The sequence below is a fragment of the Taurulus bubalis genome (genome assembly GCF_910589615.1).
Source record: "Taurulus bubalis genome assembly, chromosome: 7".
Taxonomy (NCBI): domain Eukaryota; kingdom Metazoa; phylum Chordata; class Actinopteri; order Perciformes; family Cottidae; genus Taurulus; species Taurulus bubalis.
The window spans coordinates 27,881,738-27,903,615 of NC_136595.1; the positions used below are offsets into that span (position 1 = coordinate 27,881,738).

Here is a 21,878-nt window from a genome sequence, read left to right on the forward strand (position 1 = left end):
TAATTCACCAATTCATTGCATTGAAAAAGTCATTTTATTTTGAAAAGCCAGCTTGCACTTTATCAACTTCTGCTCCCGTAAGGAGGCTGCTCTTTTAATGTTGTAAAGATATAACGACGTGTCTATAATGTAATCATACTACTTATTAACCGTGACTTTCTCCTTCCTCAGACCGTCATGGCTCCAAGAACTCAAGTGGGGACGGATTCCTCCCGGACTCTCGGTACGTCCCTTTGCCGTCGGACTCTTTAGGAACCTGCTCAACCGGTGCTTTTGCTTTCTAATCCCCTCCTCCTCTCCTCCCTCCATCCCCAGACGACGACGCTCCGGCTAAGGATGGAACCATCCTGCCGTCTTACTCCACCGTGGACCTGGTGAGCCAGGATCCAGACGCAGACAACCCCTGGGACCTCCCGGAGCTCAAGGACACCGGGGTCAGGTGGTCAGGTGAGGCCGCCCGCCGTCCTCCGCGCCGCGGGCTCGCCTTTACAAAAGCCCGAGTCTGAGTCAGCGCTTTGTGTGTTCCCCACAGACCTGGACACAAGGGGGAAGCTTATGAGGGTGCTGTCGGGCATCGTCAAGACCCTGTTGCTGCTCGGGCTACTCTACTTCTTCATCTGCTCGCTGGACGTCCTCAGCTCGGCCTTCCAGCTCGTCGGAGGTGAATTCACAGAATTACATTTATTATCTTTATCACCAGCCATCCCTGTACATTAGCTTTATCTCCTTGATAATGCCAGGGCCAACAAAACACAGCTTATGCAATGTGCATGCAGCGCTGGGGTTTTGACCTGAGGTTGTGTGTGTGTGTGTGTGTTTGTGTGTGTGTGTGTGTGTGTGTGTGTGTGTGTGTGTGTGTGTGTGTGTGTGTACAGGCAAAGCTGCTGGTGACATCTTCCAGGACAATGTGATATTGTCCAACCCTGTGGCCGGGCTGGTGATCGGGGTGTTAGTCACAGTGCTGGTGCAGAGCTCCAGCACCTCCTCCTCTATTGTGGTCAGCATGGTGTCCTCTGGATGTAAGTAGGACACACACACACACACACACACACACACTCTTACATTTGTCAACATGTCTACGCAGACACGAGCATGCACGGATGGATTACTGAACGTGCCAATTGGGGAACAGGCCCAGGTGCCCTAAGTGTCAGGGCCCCCCCGTTCTTCATCTACAAAGACTCAAAATGACCACAAGAAACATAAAATGACAACGAGACACAAAGCAACTACAAAGAGACACACAATGAGTAGAGAGATGCCAATTTGTCTAAAACAAATAGAAACAAAATAACTGTAAAGAAAAAACATAACAATAAAAAGTGACATAAAACAACCACTAAACCACAGAGGTGTGGCTAAGCAATTACAAAGAGACACAACACAACTACAAAGAGACAAAGAGATGCACAACCACAGAGAGGTACAGCTAAGCAACTCCAAAGATAGACAAAGCAACGACAAATAGACACAAAACTACTACAACAAAAAATAACAATAGAAAGTGACATAGAACAACCACAAAACCACAGAGAGGTGTGGCTAAACAACTACAAAGAGACCCAGAACAACAAAAAAATCAACTCAACACGTATAGCGTAGAACACTTTAACACGTACAGCGTATAACACTTTAACACGTATAGCGTACAACACTTTAACACGTATAACACTTTAACACGTATAGCGTACAACACTTTAACACATATAACACTTTAACACGTATAGCGTATAACACTTTAACACATACAACACTTTAACACGTATAGCGTATAACACTTTAACACGTATAACACTTTAACACGTATAGCGTATAACACTTTAACACGTATAGCGTACAACACTTTAACACGTACAGTGTATAACACTTTAACACGTATAGCGTACAACACTTTAACACGTATAGCATACAACACTTTAACAGGTACAGTGTATAACACTTTAACACGTATAGCGTACAACACTTTAACATGTATAGTGTACAACACTTTAACCCGTATAACACTTCAACACGTATAGCGTATAACACTTTAACATGTATAGCGTACAACACTTTAACACGTATAGCATATAACACTTTAACAGGTATAGCAAGCAAAACTTTAACACGTATAGTGTATAACACTTTAACATGTATAGCGTACAACACTTTAACATGTACAACACTTTAACATGTACAACACTTTGACACGTATAACACTTCAACACGTATAGCGTACAACACTTTAACACGTATAGCGTACAACACTTTAACACGTATAGCATATAACACTTTAACACGTATAGCAAGCAAAACTTTAACACGTATAGTGTATAACACTTTAACACGTATAGTGTACAACACTTCAACACGTATAGTGAACAACACTTTAACACATACAGCGTTCAACACTTTAACACGTATAGCGTTCAACACTTTAACAGGCACAGCGTATAACACTTTAACACGTACAACAATTTAACACGTATAGCGTATAACACTTAAACATGTATACCGTGCTACACTTTAACACTTAGAGCGTGCAACACTTTAACACGTACAACACTTTAACACGTACAGCGTGCAACACCTTAACACGTATAGTGTACAACACTTTAACACGTATAGCGTACAACACTTTAACACGTACAGCGTGCAACACCTTAACACGTTTAGTGTACAACACTTTAACATGTATAGTGTAGAAACAGTTTAACACGTATAGTGTATAACACTTTAACACGTATAGCATACAACACTTTAACACGTATAGCGTTCAACACTTTAACACGTACAGCGAATAACACTTTAACACTTACAGCGTATAACACTTTAACACGTATAACACTTCAACACTTACAGCGTATAACACTTTAACACGTATAACACTTTAACACGTATAGCGTACAACACTTTAACACGTACAGTGAATAACACTTTAACACGTATAACGTACAACACTTTAACACATATAGCGTTCAACACTTTAACACGTACAGCGTATAACACTTTAACACTTACAGCGTATAACACTTTAACACGTATAACACTTTAACACGTACAGCGTATAACACTTTAACACGTATAACACTTTAACACTTACAGCGTATAACACTTTAACACGTATAACACTTTAACACTTACAGCGTATAACACTTTAACACGCATAGCGTACAACACTTTAACACGTACAGTGTACAACACTTTACCACGTATAGCGAATAACACTTTAACACGTATAGCATACGACACTTTAACAGGTACAGTGTATAACACTTTAACACGTATAGCGTACAACACTTTAACGTGTATAGTGTACAACACTTTAACCCGTATAACACTTCAACATGTATAGCGTACAACACTTTAACATGTACAACACTTTAACACGTATAACACTTTAACACGTATAGCGTACAACACTTTAACACGTATAGCTTACAACACTTTAACACGTATAGCGCATAACACTTTAACACGTATAGCATGCAACACTTTAACATGCATAGTGTACAACACTTTAACACGTATAGTGTACAACACTTTAACACATACAGCGTTCAACACTTTAACACGTATAGCGTTCAACACTTTAACCCGTATAACACTTCAACATGTATAGCGTACAACACTTTAACATGTACAACACTTTAACACGTATAACACTTTAACACGTATAGCGTACAACACTTTAACACGTATAGCTTACAACACTTTAACACGTATAGCGCATAACACTTTAACACGTATAGCATGCAACACTTTAACATGCATAGTGTACAACACTTTAACACGTATAGTGTACAACACTTTAACACATACAGCGTTCAACACTTTAACACGTATAGCGTTCAACACTTTAACAGGCACAGCGTATAACACTTTAACACGTACAACAATTTAACACGTATAGCGTATAACACTTTAACATGTATACCGTGCTACACTTTAACACTTATAGCGTACAACACTTTAACACGTATAGCGTATAACACTTTAACACGTACAACACTTTAACACGTACAGCGTGCAACACCTTAACACATATAGTGTACAACACTTTAACATGTATAGTGTATAACACTTTAACACGTATAGCGCATAACACTTTAACACGTATAGCATGCAACACTTTAACATGCATAGTGTACAACACTTTAACACGTATAGTGTACAACACTTTAACACATACAGCGTTCAACACTTTAACACGTATAGCGTTCAACACTTTAACAGGCACAGCGTATAACACTTTAACACGTACAACAATTTAACACGTATAGCGTATAACACTTTAACATGTATACCGTGCTACACTTTAACACTTATAGCGTACAACACTTTAACACGTATAGCGTATAACACTTTAACACGTACAACACTTTAACACGTACAGCGTGCAACACCTTAACACATATAGTGTACAACACTTTAACATGTATAGTGTATAACACTTTAACACGTATAGTGTATAACACTTTAACACGTATAGTGTATAACACTTTAACATGTATAGCGTACAACACTTTAACATGTACAACACTTTAACATGTACAACACTTTGACACGTATAACACTTCAACACGTATAGCGTACAACACTTTAACACGTATAGCGTACAACACTTTAACACGTATAGCATATAACACTTTAACACGTATAGCAAGCAAAACTTTAACACGTATAGTGTATAACACTTTAACACGTATAGTGTACAACACTTCAACACGTATAGTGAACAACACTTTAACACATACAGCGTTCAACACTTTAACACGTATAGCGTTCAACACTTTAACAGGCACAGCGTATAACACTTTAACACGTACAACAATTTAACACGTATAGCGTATAACACTTAAACATGTATACCGTGCTACACTTTAACACTTAGAGCGTACAACACTTTAACACGTACAACACTTTAACACGTACAGCGTGCAACACCTTAACACGTATAGTGTACAACACTTTAACACGTATAGCGTACAACACTTTAACACGTACAGCGTGCAACACCTTAACACGTTTAGTGTACAACACTTTAACATGTATAGTGTAGAAACAGTTTAACACGTATAGTGTATAACACTTTAACACGTATAGCATACAACACTTTAACACGTATAGCGTTCAACACTTTAACACGTACAGCGAATAACACTTTAACACTTACAGCGTATAACACTTTAACACGTATAACACTTCAACACTTACAGCGTATAACACTTTAACACGTATAACACTTTAACACGTATAGCGTACAACACTTTAACACGTACAGTGAATAACACTTTAACACGTATAACGTACAACACTTTAACACATATAGCGTTCAACACTTTAACACGTACAGCGTATAACACTTTAACACTTACAGCGTATAACACTTTAACACGTATAACACTTTAACACGTACAGCGTATAACACTTTAACACGTATAACACTTTAACACTTACAGCGTATAACACTTCAACACGTATAACACTTTAACACTTACAGCGTATAACACTTTAACACGCATAGCGTACAACACTTTAACACGTACAGTGTACAACACTTTACCACGTATAGCGAATAACACTTTAACACGTATAGCATACGACACTTTAACAGGTACAGTGTATAACACTTTAACACGTATAGCGTACAACACTTTAACGTGTATAGTGTACAACACTTTAACCCGTATAACACTTCAACATGTATAGCGTACAACACTTTAACATGTACAACACTTTAACACGTATAACACTTTAACACGTATAGCGTACAACACTTTAACACGTATAGCTTACAACACTTTAACACGTATAGCGTATAACACTTTAACACGTATAGCATGCAACACTTTAACATGCATAGTGTACAACACTTTAACACGTATAGTGTACAACACTTTAACACATACAGCGTTCAACACTTTAACACGTATAGCGTTCAACACTTTAACCCGTATAACACTTCAACATGTATAGCGTACAACACTTTAACATGTACAACACTTTAACACGTATAACACTTTAACACGTATAGCGTACAACACTTTAACACGTATAGCTTACAACACTTTAACACGTATAGCGCATAACACTTTAACACGTATAGCATGCAACACTTTAACATGCATAGTGTACAACACTTTAACACGTATAGTGTACAACACTTTAACACATACAGCGTTCAACACTTTAACACGTATAGCGTTCAACACTTTAACAGGCACAGCGTATAACACTTTAACACGTACAACAATTTAACACGTATAGCGTATAACACTTTAACATGTATACCGTGCTACACTTTAACACTTATAGCGTACAACACTTTAACACGTATAGCGTATAACACTTTAACACGTACAACACTTTAACACGTACAGCGTGCAACACCTTAACACATATAGTGTACAACACTTTAACATGTATAGTGTATAACACTTTAACACGTATAGCGCATAACACTTTAACACGTATAGCATGCAACACTTTAACATGCATAGTGTACAACACTTTAACACGTATAGTGTACAACACTTTAACACATACAGCGTTCAACACTTTAACACGTATAGCGTTCAACACTTTAACAGGCACAGCGTATAACACTTTAACACGTACAACAATTTAACACGTATAGCGTATAACACTTTAACATGTATACCGTGCTACACTTTAACACTTATAGCGTACAACACTTTAACACGTATAGCGTATAACACTTTAACACGTACAACACTTTAACACGTACAGCGTGCAACACCTTAACACATATAGTGTACAACACTTTAACATGTATAGTGTATAACACTTTAACACGTATAGTGTATAACACTTTAACACGTATAGAGTACAACACTTTAACACGTATAGCGTACAACACTTTAACACGTATAGTGTACAACACTTTAACACGTATAGCGTACAACACTTTAACACGTATAGCATGTACCACTTTAATACGTATAGCGTACAACACTTTAACACGTATAGCGTACAACACTTTAACACGTATAGAGTACAACACTTATAGCGTACAACACTTTAACACGTATAGCGTACAACACTTTAACACGTATAGTGTACAACACTTTAACACGTATAGAGTACAACACTTATAGCGTACAACACTTTAACACGTATAGCGTACAACACTTTAACACGTATAGTGTACAACACTTTAACACGTATAGCGTACAACACTTTAACACAGCGGCGATCCCTCTCCTTAGTGCTGGACGTTCAGTCCGCCGTGCCGATCATCATGGGCGCCAACATTGGAACCTCGGTCACCAACACCATCGTGGCGATGATGCAGGCTGGAGACCGGAATGAGTTCCGCAGGTAAATCAGAGCGCACGGTAACGAAGAAAGGCGGAGACGTGACCCGAGTGGCTCTGCTAATAAACGGGGGCGTGTTCCTTTCGCGCCCAGGGCCTTTGCGGGCGCCACGGTCCACGACTTCTTCAACTGGATGTCGGTGATGGTTCTCCTGCCCCTGGAAGTGGCCACGGGCGTTCTGTACAAGCTCACCCACCTCATCATCGAGTCCTTCAACATCCAGGGCGGAGAAAACGCCCCCGACCTGCTCAACGTCATCACGGACCCCCTCACCGACTCCATTATCCAGGTGCAGCCAGCGGCACCGGAGTCATCAGGAAAACATAATGAAGATTTTTATTTTTTATTTTTTAAACATGTGTTTCTGTGTTTTCCTAGCTGGATAAATCTGTCATCACTGGCATTGCCACCGGTGACCCGGCAGCCAGAAACCAGAGTCTGATCAAAGTATGGTGCAAAAAGGAGACCAACACGGTGAGATAAAAATCAACATGACTAAATTATCAGTTTGCCACAGACTGAACACAACAGGGTGGCAGTAAAAACATATGATGAGGCGATGGTTACCTCTGCTTCTTCCTGTTAATCATTGATATTGTCCCTCTGATGCTGTGACCACAGTGATTGCATCGCTAGCTCATGCTTTGAAGGTGTGTTATTTCATCAAAGGTGGAATGTTGCGTGTGATCGTTTAAAGATTATCACAGACTTCTTAATTATTGCTGCTCCTGCGTTTAAAGCTGTTTTTTTGCGGGGTTTTGCATGCAGACTTTCTGGAATGCAACAGTGGAGAGCTGCACTGCTGGTGGCGTCTGCTGGGACGAGGGAAACCTGACCTGGACCCAGATGAACTCGTCTTGGACCGATTATCAAGAGAAATGTAAGCCTGCCTCTATTGGTCAGGGGAGAGAGAGAGATAGAGATAGAAAGAGAGAGAGAGAGAGAGAGAGAGAGAGAGAGAGATAGATAGAGAGAGAGAGAGAGAGAGAGAGAGAGAGAGAGAGAGAGAGAGAGAGAGAGAGAGAAAATAGAACATTTACAAAGCAGTTAGGATTATCTGGTCCACTGAAGCTCAGTGACATATGAGACACAGAGACACAACAACCTCCTTCATCCAGACCTTCTGATGCTCGGACAATGACTACCTTTGAGTCGTAACAGTGACTCAGCTAAAAAAACTCCCTTGACCCGTCTACCTGCTCAATACGTCTATTCATGCTGCCTCCCTGAAGCACCTTGGGTGGTCACGTGACCATTAAATGGTCAAAGTAGGTCAAAGCTGCGACTCCTGTCAGAGCAACCTGTCAGAGCTACATTACCAAGGAGCCCACACTGTCACTAACTGCACTGCCTGAAAAAATAGCATCTCATTTTTTTCACAAAAGCAGACAGAAGGGACAGATTCAGGATGTCAATGCGATTCAGCAGCAAAAACAAGTTAGAAAAAGATGAAGATAGAAGCTGAAGTGTAAAAGAGAACCATTACATCACCTGGAGATCCAGACAGAAGACGATGAAAGGAAGGAGCAACACTGTTGCTCTTTATTCACTCTTACAACCATTACAATGCGTTCAGCACCTTCAGTAGCACAGAAGGGCTAATGCTAGTTAAACGTTAGCTAGGTTTTTAGTGAAGAAACAAATACCTTCCAACCTCTCCGGGTGACGAGTGTCACTATTTATCCGTATCCTCGTACATCTCCTCGTATATCTTACGGAAAGTTGCTTTTTTTCCTGCGAAAGTCCAGCAACACGTGTCAATTTCCGCTCGTTTTTTCAAAATATAACTTCCGTGTTCACAGAACACAACTTAGTTAGGTTTAGTCAACCAAACAACTAAGTTAGGTTTAGGCAACAAAAACAACTAAGTTAGGTTTAGGCAACAAAAACAACTAAGTTAGGTTTAGGCAACACAAACAACTAAGTTAGGTTTAGGCAACAAAACAACTAAGTTAGGTTTAGGCAACACAAACAACTAAGTTAGGTTTAGGCAACAAAACAACTAAGTTAGGTTTAGGCAACAAAAACAACTAAGTTAGGTTTAGGCAACAAAAATCACTAAGTTAGGTTTAGGCAGCAAAACAACTAAGCTAGGTTTAGGCAACACAAACAACTAAGCTAGGTTTAGGCAACACAAACAACTAAGCTAGGTTTAGGCAACACAAACAACTAAGTTAGGTTTAGGCAACACAAACAACTAAGCTAGGTTTAGGCAACACAAACAACTAAGTTAGGTATCCAAACCACTCATTGAAATAAAAAAAAGAGCAACAACAAAAGAGACTTTCCTTTTTTACAACATGCTCTTTTAAAAAAATCAAAAAGCGTTCTCTCGAAAGGGAGTCACGCACACGAGGCTATATTTAGCATCACATAAGCAAAGCCTTGAGAGGATGCTTTTAAAGGCCAACCTTCCCGTTGCAGGCGTACACATCTTTGTCAACACCAATTTGCCGGACCTGGCGGTGGGCCTCATCCTGCTGGCTCTGTCGCTGCTCACCCTCTGCACCTGCCTCATCCTCATCGTCAAGCTGCTCAACTCCATGCTGAAGGGCCAGGTGGCTGTGGTCATCAAGAAGGTGCTCAACACAGGTAAAGAACCGATCACCTACCACGTGCTGTCTCCGGCCGGCACAGGGCGAGCCTCACTGCTTCTGGCTCGTCTCCGGGCTCCACCGGTAAGAACTCGGTGGTTCTCAGCTCACCGGGTTCATTGCTCACCTTGTATTCCCATTTGTCTGCAGACTTCCCCTTCCCCTTCGCTTGGGTCACCGGCTACATCGCCATGTTGGTGGGAGCGGGGATGACCTTCATCGTGCAGAGCAGCTCCGTCTTCACCTCGGCCATAACTCCTCTTGTTGGTGAGTCGATTACACGTGTTCTGAAAATGTCCTTTCTTTTTCTTGGTACGCCATTCACTTACATCTCATCGATCTTCTCCCACCAGGTATTGGCGTCATCAGCCTCGAGAGGGCGTATCCTCTGACACTGGGTTCAAACATTGGAACGACAACCACGGCTATCCTCGCCGCTATGGCTAGCCCCGGAGAGACGCTGGCCAACTCCCTGCAGGTGAGAACGTTTCTCTTTTGTGCCGCTATATGTATATATGGCATTATTGCTCTTTGGTCCCAACTGAAATATCTCCCCAACTATTGGGTTAAGATTAAAGCGCATAAATCCCTTGACTTTATATCTCAGCTACTTGATGGATTGCCATGAACATCCTTACAGATATTCATGGTCCCCAGATGATGAATTCCAATAACTTTCATCCCATCGTAGGGAACGTTTCTCCAAATATTCACAACTACAGTTGCATGAAAGACAGGAGAACGATCACTTTTAAATATATGGAAAATGAAGATATGTTCTTACCCTCGCTACAAAGTAACACTGTAGAATATAGAGTGTCATCTTTATCATCAAAACTAATGACATTCCCATCAGCCTCAGCTGTGCTTTTCACTGTTAATTAGCAAATTTTAGCATGCTAACACATTAAACACTGGAGTGAACATGATTGAGCTTCTTCTACCTGATACACATCAACATGCTTGCAGCTTCACTGTCACCATGTTAGCTTTTAATCAGCTCAGTCCCCAGACATGTTTGTTTAGATTGTACTTGTACTTTGAACTGCAAACAACATATACGACACATTGAATGTGGACATTCGAAGCAAATTATGTAGTAAGAGTGACGGTTAATGAAGAATATTTAATGTAATAGCGAGTCTAAGGAGCCCAGTAATGGTGGGAGGGCAGGGCCAAACACACACATGACTTTCACTCAGGAGATCACTGTTCGTGTCCCGTGTGAAACCAAAAGTCAACATTGACTTTACGCTTGTTACGTAACATTTCCTAAGAAAGTCCACTCAGAACTATGTGGTTATTTATTCACACTCGTTGGTTGTTACATATTTTTATATATGTATTTATTTGGCATAAACCAAACCAATTCCCAACGTTCACCGCCTGGCATTGTATGTTTCTGCACGCGTGACACGAGGCGGATATGAAACTTGTTTATGAAACATATATTTGATTCAGAAACGCAGACATTCAACGCTTGTTGAATGATATTTTCTTTGACATCTGACGGCCTTGCTTGATGTACATCTTTGTTTCCTCCTAGATTGCACTTTGCCACTTCTTCTTCAACGTCATGGGCATCCTCCTGTGGTACCCCATCCCCTTCACGCGGATTCCCATCAGGTTGGCCCGAGGCCTGGGGAACCGCACGGCGGAGTACCGCTGGTTCGCCGCCGTCTACCTCGTCCTGTGCTTCCTGGTGTTCCCGCTGACCGTGTTCGGCCTGTCGCTGGCCGGCTGGCAGGTGCTGGTCGGCGTCGGCGTGCCCTTCATCGCGCTGGTCGTCTTCGTGGTCGTCGTGAACGTGATGCAGTCTCGCTGCGCCCGCTTCCTGCCCTCCTGCCTGCAGACCTGGGACTTCTTGCCCCGGCCCATGCGCTCCATGGCGCCGTGGGACACCGTGGTCACCTCCCTCTTCGGCTTCTGCAGCAAACGCTGCTGCTGCTGCTGCAAGTGCTGCAAGAAAGACGAGGAGGACGAGAAGGTGAGGAGGGACAGCAAGAAGAGTCTGGAGATGTACGACAACCACGCCATGACGAGGGACGAGGAGACGGCCGTAAAAGCAACGCAACTTTAATGTCGTGGAGTTCAAGTTGTGTGCAATAATGCAATAATGTGTTGGTGACACACCCCTCAGGTGTTTGTTGATGATTCACGCAGCAGGAAGTGTTGAACCTGCTGTTTCTAGGCATGTGATGTTTATTATATGATGTTTTAATTATATTTGTGGCGCAGACTCACTATCTGCTCTGACTTAACGATGGGTGGATCAGAAAGTCACGACTTATTTTTATATATTTGTATGGTGCGTCTAGGAGGCCGTCGGTGAGATTTACATTTTTAAATTTCAAAATGTTTAAATGTATCGTTGAAAATATGTGTTATCCTTCAGTATTTAAGACTCTATATAATATTTGTAAAAAAATAAAGAAATTACTATTTTTAAAATGCAGTGTTGTCACTTTTTCATTTGTACTTAAGTTAACACAAAGTCAACGTTATTGATACTTACTAATATGTCATATTAATCAATTCATTTGATATTCAATTCAGATATTTCCGGTGATGTTTCACGTGAAAGTCTGCAGAGAGAAAATTACTTCATGTTGCAAAGAAGATTATTGCTTTCATATCTGATTTGCCTTTGAACGGCGAATTTGTGTCTTCAGACTGAAACAAGAGGCAAAGTCTCTCTGCTTCGCTGGAGGACGTTAGCCTTTGATTCCATCTGGGAAGCAATTTAAAAAAGTGTCAACATGTTTGAATATTAAAATGGTTTTCAAGAGGAAAGGAATTATTTCACTGTAACGCATTTCTGTAAAGATGCATCCAATTTCTTCCAAAATACAGGAATATACCGTACATTGTTATGCTTTTTTAACCAAATACATATTGAACAAGTAGTTTACTGTGATTTCATATGAACATTTGTCAGCATTGTGGAAAATACTTTGCAGAGTTATTAAAAGTTGCACCGGTTTACGACGGTAACTTTCCATCTTCTGACCTTGTTGGTCCAATTAAAGTGTTTGTTCCTCCAGCTGCAGATCCTCCTCCTCTTCCTCCTCCTCCTCCTCCTCCTCCTCCTCCTCCACACTGGAGCTCCTGAGAACACTCAGATAACACTTTAACCACATTAGTTTATTGTTTTATTTATGACTCTGTTATCGTTTATCAGGACAATGCTGACACCAATATTTGATTTTGATTTCAGGACAATGTTGAAATACTTTCCGCTCTATAAACACTTTATTAACCGGATCACAGACTTATTTTAACGGAGTCTCCATTTGTTTGTTCATTCTATTGAACATTTTCACATTCCTATGTTTATATTATGTCTTATACCATTACACTGTGTTGATTGTTCTGCACAAATCACCGAGCCGGATTCCTTGTACGTGTGAATGTATTCAGCAGTAAAAGCATTTTTGGATTCTCTGAATGCTTTTTCCCCAAAATAATTCACAGTAGTAACACGTACTTCAACACGTCTCCTGTTCACCCATCTGCCGGTTTGATTTAGTGCATTGGTCGCTCGTCGACGCCGTTCTCTGCAGTGTTTGACGGGTCGATGCCCGAACGCGTCGTTTATCTCCAAGAAGATGGAAAAGTGGAACATCGGATCCGCTGGTGACATTTCCGTTGAGTCGGTCTGTTTGGTTCCAAGTGTCCAGCGGACTCGTTGGATCACCTTTCACTCCTTCATCAAGCTTCTCTAAAAGGTCGGCGTTGAGATATTTGTTCATATCCCAAAATCCTGTTGATATCAAAGTCCTTCCTTTCAAAGTGTTTCCCAGCCGTCGCCATGTTGAGAGCCGTGTGGAGGCAATGCAAATGCTGTGGATTTGGTGTTGAATCCCAAAGAAACTTTCACTCGAATAAAGACTTAGGTTCAAACTGTAAACCCATCTGGAGAAACTATTCTCTCAGGTTCCTGCAGGCTGTTTGTTCCAACGTGCAATAAAGTGAACCCACAGCTATGGAGTTCTATCAACTTGTTTAAATCCCCACAGAGCAACTCAAGGGGCTATTAACAGTAAAAAAAAAAAAAAAAGGAACAGAAAAAGGAGAGTAAGAAGAAGTCAAGATAATTGTTTTTCATGAACAGATGATGCGTGACCATGAAATCTTTATGGAGTCTTCAGGGACTTTTGTCGTCGAGTGTTGAGACGAATCCCCCGCGGAGTCCAGACTCAAATGAGGAAGATGAGATGATGAGATGATGAAGATGGTGAATCTGGGGAGGCGGACGAGCGCGTCTAACGGCTAAATGACCGTATTAAAGGCAGATAGTCACTTTTTTAAAGAGACAGTAGCGAGAGGATCGACTCACGATGTGTTTGTGTCACTGCTGAAGAGGGTTACTGATGTGTGAAACGCAGCTCAGGTGACGTTCTGCGTTCTGTGTTCTGTGTTCTGTGTTCTGTGTCTGTGTTCTGCGTTCTGCGTTCTGTGTTCTGTGTTCTGTGTTCTGTGTTCTGCGTTCTGTGTTCTGTGTTCTGTGTTCTGTGTTCTGCGTTCTGTGTTCTGTGTTCTGTGTCTGTGTTCTGTGTTCTGTGTTCTGTGTTCTGTGTCTGTGTTCTGTGTTCTGTGTTCTGTGTTCTGTGTCTGTGTTCTGTGTTCTGTGTTCTGTGTTCTGTGTCTGTGTTCTGTGTTCTGTGTTCTGTGTTCTGTGTCTGTGTTCTGTGTTCTGTGTCTGTGTTCTGTGTTCTGTGTTCTGTGTTCTGTGTCTGTGTTCTGTGTTCTGTGTCTGTGTTCTGCGTTCTGCGTTCTGTGTTCTGTGTTCTGTGTTCTGTGTTCTGTGTTCTGTGTTCTGTGTTCTGTGTTCTGCGTTCTGTGTCTGTGTTCTGCGTTCTGTGTTCTGTGTTCTGTGTTCTGTGTTTCGAGACAGAAGGGGAACACCAGCGAGGTCCGTCATCACCTTTGAGGACACGGAGCGACATTTCATTCATTTGAAGTCGTGTTTTCTGTCCAACTGACAGACTTTAAATCCTGCAGCCTCTCTCTTTTAGCTCTGTTTGGGGTCGGCAGTAATTATGTGTGTTTTATTTATTTATAAAACTATGGCTTCACTTCAATGTTCATGAACAGTTTATTCATAGTGCAGTGAAACACTCAACTAATTATTAACAGTGCAGCCCGATAATAAACCAGATTTATACAACCAGCTATTAATGGGGAAAATTTGCCACCTTTTTTATGCGGAGGTTCAATCAGTGTTCATGGTAAATGTAGTAAATTGAAGCAATAAATTCCTCAGAGCTGTTTCACCCTGAAGCCTCGTCCACCTTTGCTCTCATATTTTGGGATGTTGTTTTCCGGGTTGGAAACGTAACTAGTTCCTACAAAAGTCCAGCGACACACTGTTTTACGGTTGTTACACAAAGTCTTTTCAAAATAAACTTCCGTTTTCACAGGAAGCAACTTAGCTTTTTAAAAAACAGATTGTTATATACAACTGTAAATCATAGCTTGTTTTATGAAGAAAAGCCCACAACTGCTGTATTTGGATGTATTGAACACCATAAGTAATATACAAGTGAATATATGGTTTGGTACATGAGAACATTCAAATGTCACAGAAAATGTGCCCCAATGCAAATGTTGGAGTCCTCGCCTGAATGTTCTCTGTTCTAAACCCTCTCTAACTTTGTTCTGCTTCACTTTATCAAAGTCAACCTTTGCAGAGAGAATGTTCACATATTGTGTTATGATTTGGGTTAGAGAATGTTCACATATTGAGCTATGATGTGGGTTAGAGAATGTTCACATATTGAGCTATGATGTGGGTTAGAGAATGTTCACATATTGAGCTATGATTTGGGTTAGAGAATGTTCACATATTGTGTTATGATGTGGGTTAGAGAATGTTCACATATTGAGCTATGATTTGGGTTAGAGAATGTTCACATATTGAGCTATGATTTGGGTTAGAGAATGTTCACATATTGAGCTATGTTTTGGGTTAGAGTTGGACCTTACAGCTGCATCATTTCAAAGAAATAATCATCCTGAAAGTGTTTTTTTTATAGGCGGACCTGAAACCTTTTCATTGTTTTCTGTGTGTCATCTTCATTTACTCTTAACCAGTAACATATAGACTGATATTTACACATCTGAACAACATCTCACATGTGTACCTTTTATTATAACACCAACATTATTCAAACAGCCCTAGTGGTTGCAGAGATACACTCTTTTTAGTTTGGATGACATTTTCGAGGAAAGGGCCTAGAAATAGGTGGGTTTTTAAAGTGTTAGTTACATTGAGGAAGATATCGTCGTTTTGGACTAAATGAATGATGGAAGTGCCGATACTGTAGCTCGCAAATGATTTGAGAAATAAATCATTGTTTCATGTGTAATAGTCTTAAAGTGAGAGAACTTCTCTCCTTCAGACGGGGCAACACACTTTAGACGAGTCCGTTTACGTTCATGTGACTGCACGGCGTGTCCCGGCCGCATGGCGTCTTTTATCTGATCCTGAAGTGGTTTTACAGGGGCAGGCTCTGTCCTCACAGGGTGAAGGTCCACAGCAGCCGGCCGTCAAGCGAGGACGCAATCAGGTCCGCCAGCGTGTTTGCATGCCGAGTAAAGTCTGCATCCGCAGCCCACACTGGCGTGTTGAGGCCTTTTCTTTTTTCACTGCAAGCCGGCAGAGCACGTGTTTTTAATTCAACTCGACTGCGTTTCGTTTAGTCCCCGAGTTCTGCTCCTCTCGGCAAGGCCGGCTGCAGCTGCCGAGGCCGGGGCGGGCGGTCGAGGTCAGGACTCCACCGCGAGGGCTTCAGGCTGCTGGTCCAGTTCAGCATGTCGTCCAGGAAGCGTGAAACAGAAAGTGAAGGTTGATTTATTTGTCACGTAACTTGCGTTAATGTAGCGGCGGCACGATCCACCTCCACCTGTGAGGAGAGAAAGCACAAAGACACCGGAGAAGAAGAAGAAGAAGTAAAGTGCATTAATGGTGCTTACATTCATACAGAAGGAGAGACAGGAGGGTGGGCTGCAGCAGGAGGCAGGAGGCAGGAGGCAGGAGGCAGGAGGCAGGAGGCAAGAGGCAAGAGGCAAGAGGCAGGAGGCAAGAGGCAGGAGGCAGGAGGCAGGAGGCAGGAGGCAAGAGGCAAGAGGCAGGAGGCAAGAGGCAGGAGGTAGGAGGCAAGAGGCAGGAGGCAAGAGGCAAGAGGCAAGAGGCAGGAGGCAAGAGGCAGAAGGCAGGAGGCAGGAGGCAGAAGGCAGGAGGCAAGAGGCAAGAGGCAGGAGGCAGGAGGGAGAAGGCAGGAGGCAAGAGGCAGGAGGCAAGAGGCAAGAGGCAGGAGGCAAGAGGCAAGAGGGAGGAGGCAGGAGGCAGGAGGCAAGAGGCAAGAGGCAGGAGGCAGGAGGGAGAAGGCAGGAGGCAAGAGGCAGGAAGCAGGAGGCAGGAGGTAAGAGGCAAGAGGCAAGAGGCAAGAGGCAGGAGGCAGGAGGCAGGAGGTAAGAGGCAAGAGGCAAGAGGCAAGAGGCAAGAGGGAGAAGGCAGGAGGCAAGAGGCAGGAGGCAGGAGGCAAGAGGCAGGGGGCAAGAGGCAAGAGGCAAGAGGCAGGAGGCAGGAGGCAAGAGGCAAGAGGCAGGAAGCAGGAGGCAGGAGGCAAGAGGCAAGAGGCAGGAGGCAGGAGGCAGGAGGCAGGAGGCAAGTTCAGGGTCCAGATATAAACAGGATCCATGGAAACCTGTGTGTGTGTGTGTGTGTGTGTGTGTGTGTGTGTGTGTGTGTGTGTGTGTGTGTGTGTGTGTGTGTGTGTGTGTGTGTGTGTGTGTGCACTGAAGGAGAGATTTGAGGTGAACGCAGGCTGCTGCACAGAATATGAAGAACACTGAATGGTACCGGCCGTGCTCCGGTACGTCCTGACCTGCCAGAACTACCCCCTCATACTTTACATGACTGAGTGAGGCGCTGCACACGCTACCAACACGCTTCATTCAGAGTGGACCATACGGCGCTCCACTGCCTGTAACAGTGCAGCTCTCAGTGCATCAGGACATCCAGTACTCGTGTTACCTGGGGACCTTTTTATGTTTATACTGTGCAAAAAGAAGAAGAAGAAAAAAAAAACCTGATTAAAATTCCTGACTTTGTGTGGTTGTTCACAACATCTACACACAATATCTACACACACTTTAATTTGAAATGTGAATTATCTTTATTTAAAAGGGAACATGTACAGTTCAAACATCAATGTCACCGTTTGATGCATTATACCAGAATATTGCTTCAGCTCATCTGCATCCCTTTTCTGCTTTGGATTTGAATTAAATATTTGCTTTTACTTTAATGTGGTGTTTTTGTACCAGGTAGCTTGTTAGTAACCAACGGAGATTCTGGGTTCATACTTTATACGAACGAGTCCTGAAGACAGACGAAGACAAACGAGTCCTGAAGACAAACGAGTCATGAAGACAAACGAGTCCTGAAGACAAACGAGTCCTGAAGACAAACGAAGACAAACGAGTCCTGAAGACAAACGAGTCCTGAAGACAAACGAGTCCTGAAGGCGATCGAGTCCTGAAGATGATCGAGTTCTGAAGACGAACGAGTCCTGAAGAGAGACGAGTCCTAAAGACGAACGAGTCCTGAAGACAGACGAGTCCTAAAGACGAACGAGTCCTGAAGACAGACGAGTCCTAAAGACGATCGAGTCCTGAAGACGATCGAGTCATGAAGACAAACGAGTCCTGAAGACAAACGAGTCCTGAAGGCGATCGAGTCCTGAAGAGAGACGAGTCCTAAAGACGATCGAGTCCTGAAGACAGACGAGTCCTGAAGACGATCGAGTCCTGAAGACAAACAAGTCCTGAAGACAAACGAGTCATGAAGACAAACGAGTCCTGAAGACAAACGAGTCCTGAAGGCGATCGAGTCATGAAGACAAACGAGTCATGAAGACAAACAAGTCCTGAAAACAGACGAGTCCTGAAGACTAACAAGTCCTGAAGACAAACGAGTCATGAAGACAAACGAGTCCTGAAGACAAACGAGTCCTGAAGGCGATCGAGTCATGAAGACGATCGAGTCCTGAAGACTAACAAGTCCTGAAAACAGACGAGTCCTGAAGACGATCGAGTCCTGAAGACGATCAAATCCTGAAGACGATCGAGTCCTGAAGACAGACGAGTCCTGTAGACAAATGAGTCCTGAAGACGATCGAGTCCTGAAGACAAACGACTCCTGTAGAGAAACGAGTCCTGAAGACAAACAAGTCCTGAAGACAGACGAGTCCTGAAGACAGACGAGTCCTGTAGACAAATGAGTCCTGAAGACGATCGAGTCCTGAAGACAAACGAGTCCTGAAGACGATCGAGTCCTGTAGACAAACGAGTCCTGAAGACGATCGAGTCCTGAAGACAGTCGAGTCCTGTAGACTAACGAGTCCTGAAGACAGACGAGTCCTGAAGACGATCGAGTCCCGAAGACGATCGAGTCCTGAAGACAGACGAGTCCTGAAGACAGACGAGTCCCGAAGACGATCGAGTCCCGAAGACGATCGAGTCCTGAAGACTAACAAGTCCTGAAAACAGACGAGTCCTGAAGACAGACGAGTCCCGAAGACGATCGAGTCCTGAAGACTAACAAGTCCTGAAAACAGACGAGTCCTGAAGACGATCGAGTCCTGAAGACAGACGAGTCCCGAAGACGATCGAGTCCCGAAGACGATCGAGTCCTGAAGACAGACGAGTCCTGAAGACAGACGAGTCACGAAGACGATCGAGTCCTGAAGATGATCGAGTCCTGAAGACAGACGAGTCCTGAAGACGATCGAGTCCTGAAGACAAACGAGTCCTGAAGACAAACGAGTCCGTTTTCACTTCCTGTTCCTCGTCTGTAAATCAGTGTTTTACGAGTGTTTTCATTTGTTTGCCAGAGAGATTAAGTTCTGCATCCCACCGAAAAAAACAGAGATGATGACTTCCTGTTGGACTCAGCGTGTGTGTGTGTGTGTGTGTGTGTGTGTGTGTGTGTGTGTGTGTGTGTGTGTGTGTGTGTGTGTGTGTGTGTCATTGCAGTACTTTAAATGGAACGATGGAACGAGCTGATTGCGTGTTTGAGAGCAACGATTTGAGAAGAAGTGAAATGAACTCTCGATTAAATTGCGTCGTCGCAGCTTCATCAAACTCTTTGATTAACAAAACTAGTGTTGAGTGACTGAAGTCACACTGCTGGAGATGAAGGGATGAAGGGATGAAGAGATGAAGAGAGGAAGAGCTCTGGGGGCCACGAGACGGAAAGACTTTTGCAAATCAATTATGATATTGTAATGTCTCCCGGTCAAAGTGTCTGTGTTAGTCACACAGGCTGCAGGTTCAGAGAGTTTGATGTCAGAATGAAGCTGTAAATGAACAGAGTCGTGCTGTAGCAACACTGGTCAAAGTGTGAAGCGCTGCCACTAATCAAGGTCACATTATTCAGCCTGTTATCGACTTATTAAACCATCATACCATCAACCATATAGAATAGTATAGAAGTCTATGCTTCATGTGTTAAAGCTGCATTCTCTCTCCTGACCACCAGGGGTGACTCCTCTGGTTGAATAGAAGTCTATGCTTCATGTGTTAAAGCTGCATTCTCTCTACTGACCACCAGGGGTGACTCCTCTGGTTGTATAGAAGTCTATGCTTCATGTGTTAAAGCTGCATTCTCTCTACTGACCACCAGGGGGCGACTCCTCTGGTTGTATAGAAGTATATGCTTCATGTGTTAAAGCTGCATTCTCTCTCCTGACCACCAGGGGGCGACTCCTCTGGTTGTATAGAAGTCTATGCTTCATGTGTTAAAGCTGCATTCTCTCTATTGACCACCAGGGGGCGACTCCTCTGGTTGTATAGAAGTATATGCTTCATGTGTTAAAGCTGCATTCTCTCTCCTGACCACCAGTGGGCGACTCCTCTGGTTGTATAGAAGTATATGCTTCATGTGTTAAAGCTGCATTCTCTCTCCTGACCACCAGGGGGCGACTCCTCTGGTTGTATAGAAGTATATGCTTCATGTGTTAAAGCTGCATTCTCTCTCCTGACCACTAGGGGGCGACTCCTCTGGTTGTATAGAAGTCTATATAAATGACTCTACTTCTCTTGATGTATTCCCTCAGTAAACATTGTAAACATGAGTTTATGTCTCAATCTCTAGTTTCAAGTCTTCTTCAATACAGCATGATGTTCATTTAGTAAATTATGGTCATTTAGAGTCAAACAGACCATAAAGCAGGGGACGCTTTAGGGGCGGGGCTACAGGGTGATTGACAGGTTATGCTTTAGGGATATGGTGAACGTCCGAGGAGTCCCTGAATGCACCATAACTCTTGACAAAGGGTTTCTATCCCTGAGGAACAAAGCTTCCATATACTTTAGTGCTGGAAATTAATTAGACATTATTTTGAGGTTAAAGAGATCCTGATATCTAAACTGTAGCATCTAGTTTATTGTAGCAATAAAAATACGATCACATGGAGCCGTTGTGTTTGTGTTCTGGAGACTTCTTCTTCTTCTTCTTCTTCTTCTTCTTCTTCTTTCCCTCTCAAGACTGAAGGAGGAAGAGGGAGATCGTTATTCCCTAAATTACATCCAGACTTCACTCTGTTGACGCCGTGGATCTCCTCATGGACCTAATGACCCGACATCAGACGACATCATCGCTGCTGCGGGCCGTAAACAACCGGCCATTGTGGTTAAAAACAGGGTGAGACAGCGAGGCCTGCAGGTGTGAGGCTTCCTCTTCAGGTGAAACTTCCCTCAGCGTCGCTGCAGCCTCTTATCTGCGTGTCGAGCTGAATCAATAGCGGCTCAGATCCCTTTGCTCCGGCCTTGGACAGAACGTCTTGAGGTCGCTGCTCGGCCTCCGGAGGGCCATTATCATCAAGACGGGGCCAATAGCTGACCTATTAGGAGCCGGCTCCTGATACACACCCAGCAGGTTGAGGAAGAGACGGA

The 21,878-nt window shown here is 43.0% G+C and overlaps 1 protein-coding gene across 1 annotated transcript; it reads left to right on the top strand.

Moving 5' to 3' along the window:
* Window positions 1-177: 177 nt before the first annotated feature.
* On the top strand, window positions 178-11,994 carry LOC306739389 (sodium-dependent phosphate transport protein 2B-like; the record flags this gene model as incomplete). The annotated part of the gene is made up of 12 exons (XM_079221388.1): window positions 178-223; window positions 316-447; window positions 533-661; window positions 876-1,019; window positions 7,212-7,323; window positions 7,414-7,609; window positions 7,699-7,794; window positions 8,089-8,200; window positions 9,745-9,912; window positions 10,065-10,181; window positions 10,268-10,392; window positions 11,461-11,994. 12 exons carry the CDS (start codon window positions 178-180, stop codon window positions 11,992-11,994), a joined length of 1,911 nt encoding a protein of 636 aa, XP_079077514.1.
* Between the last annotated feature and the right edge of the window lie 9,884 nt (window positions 11,995-21,878).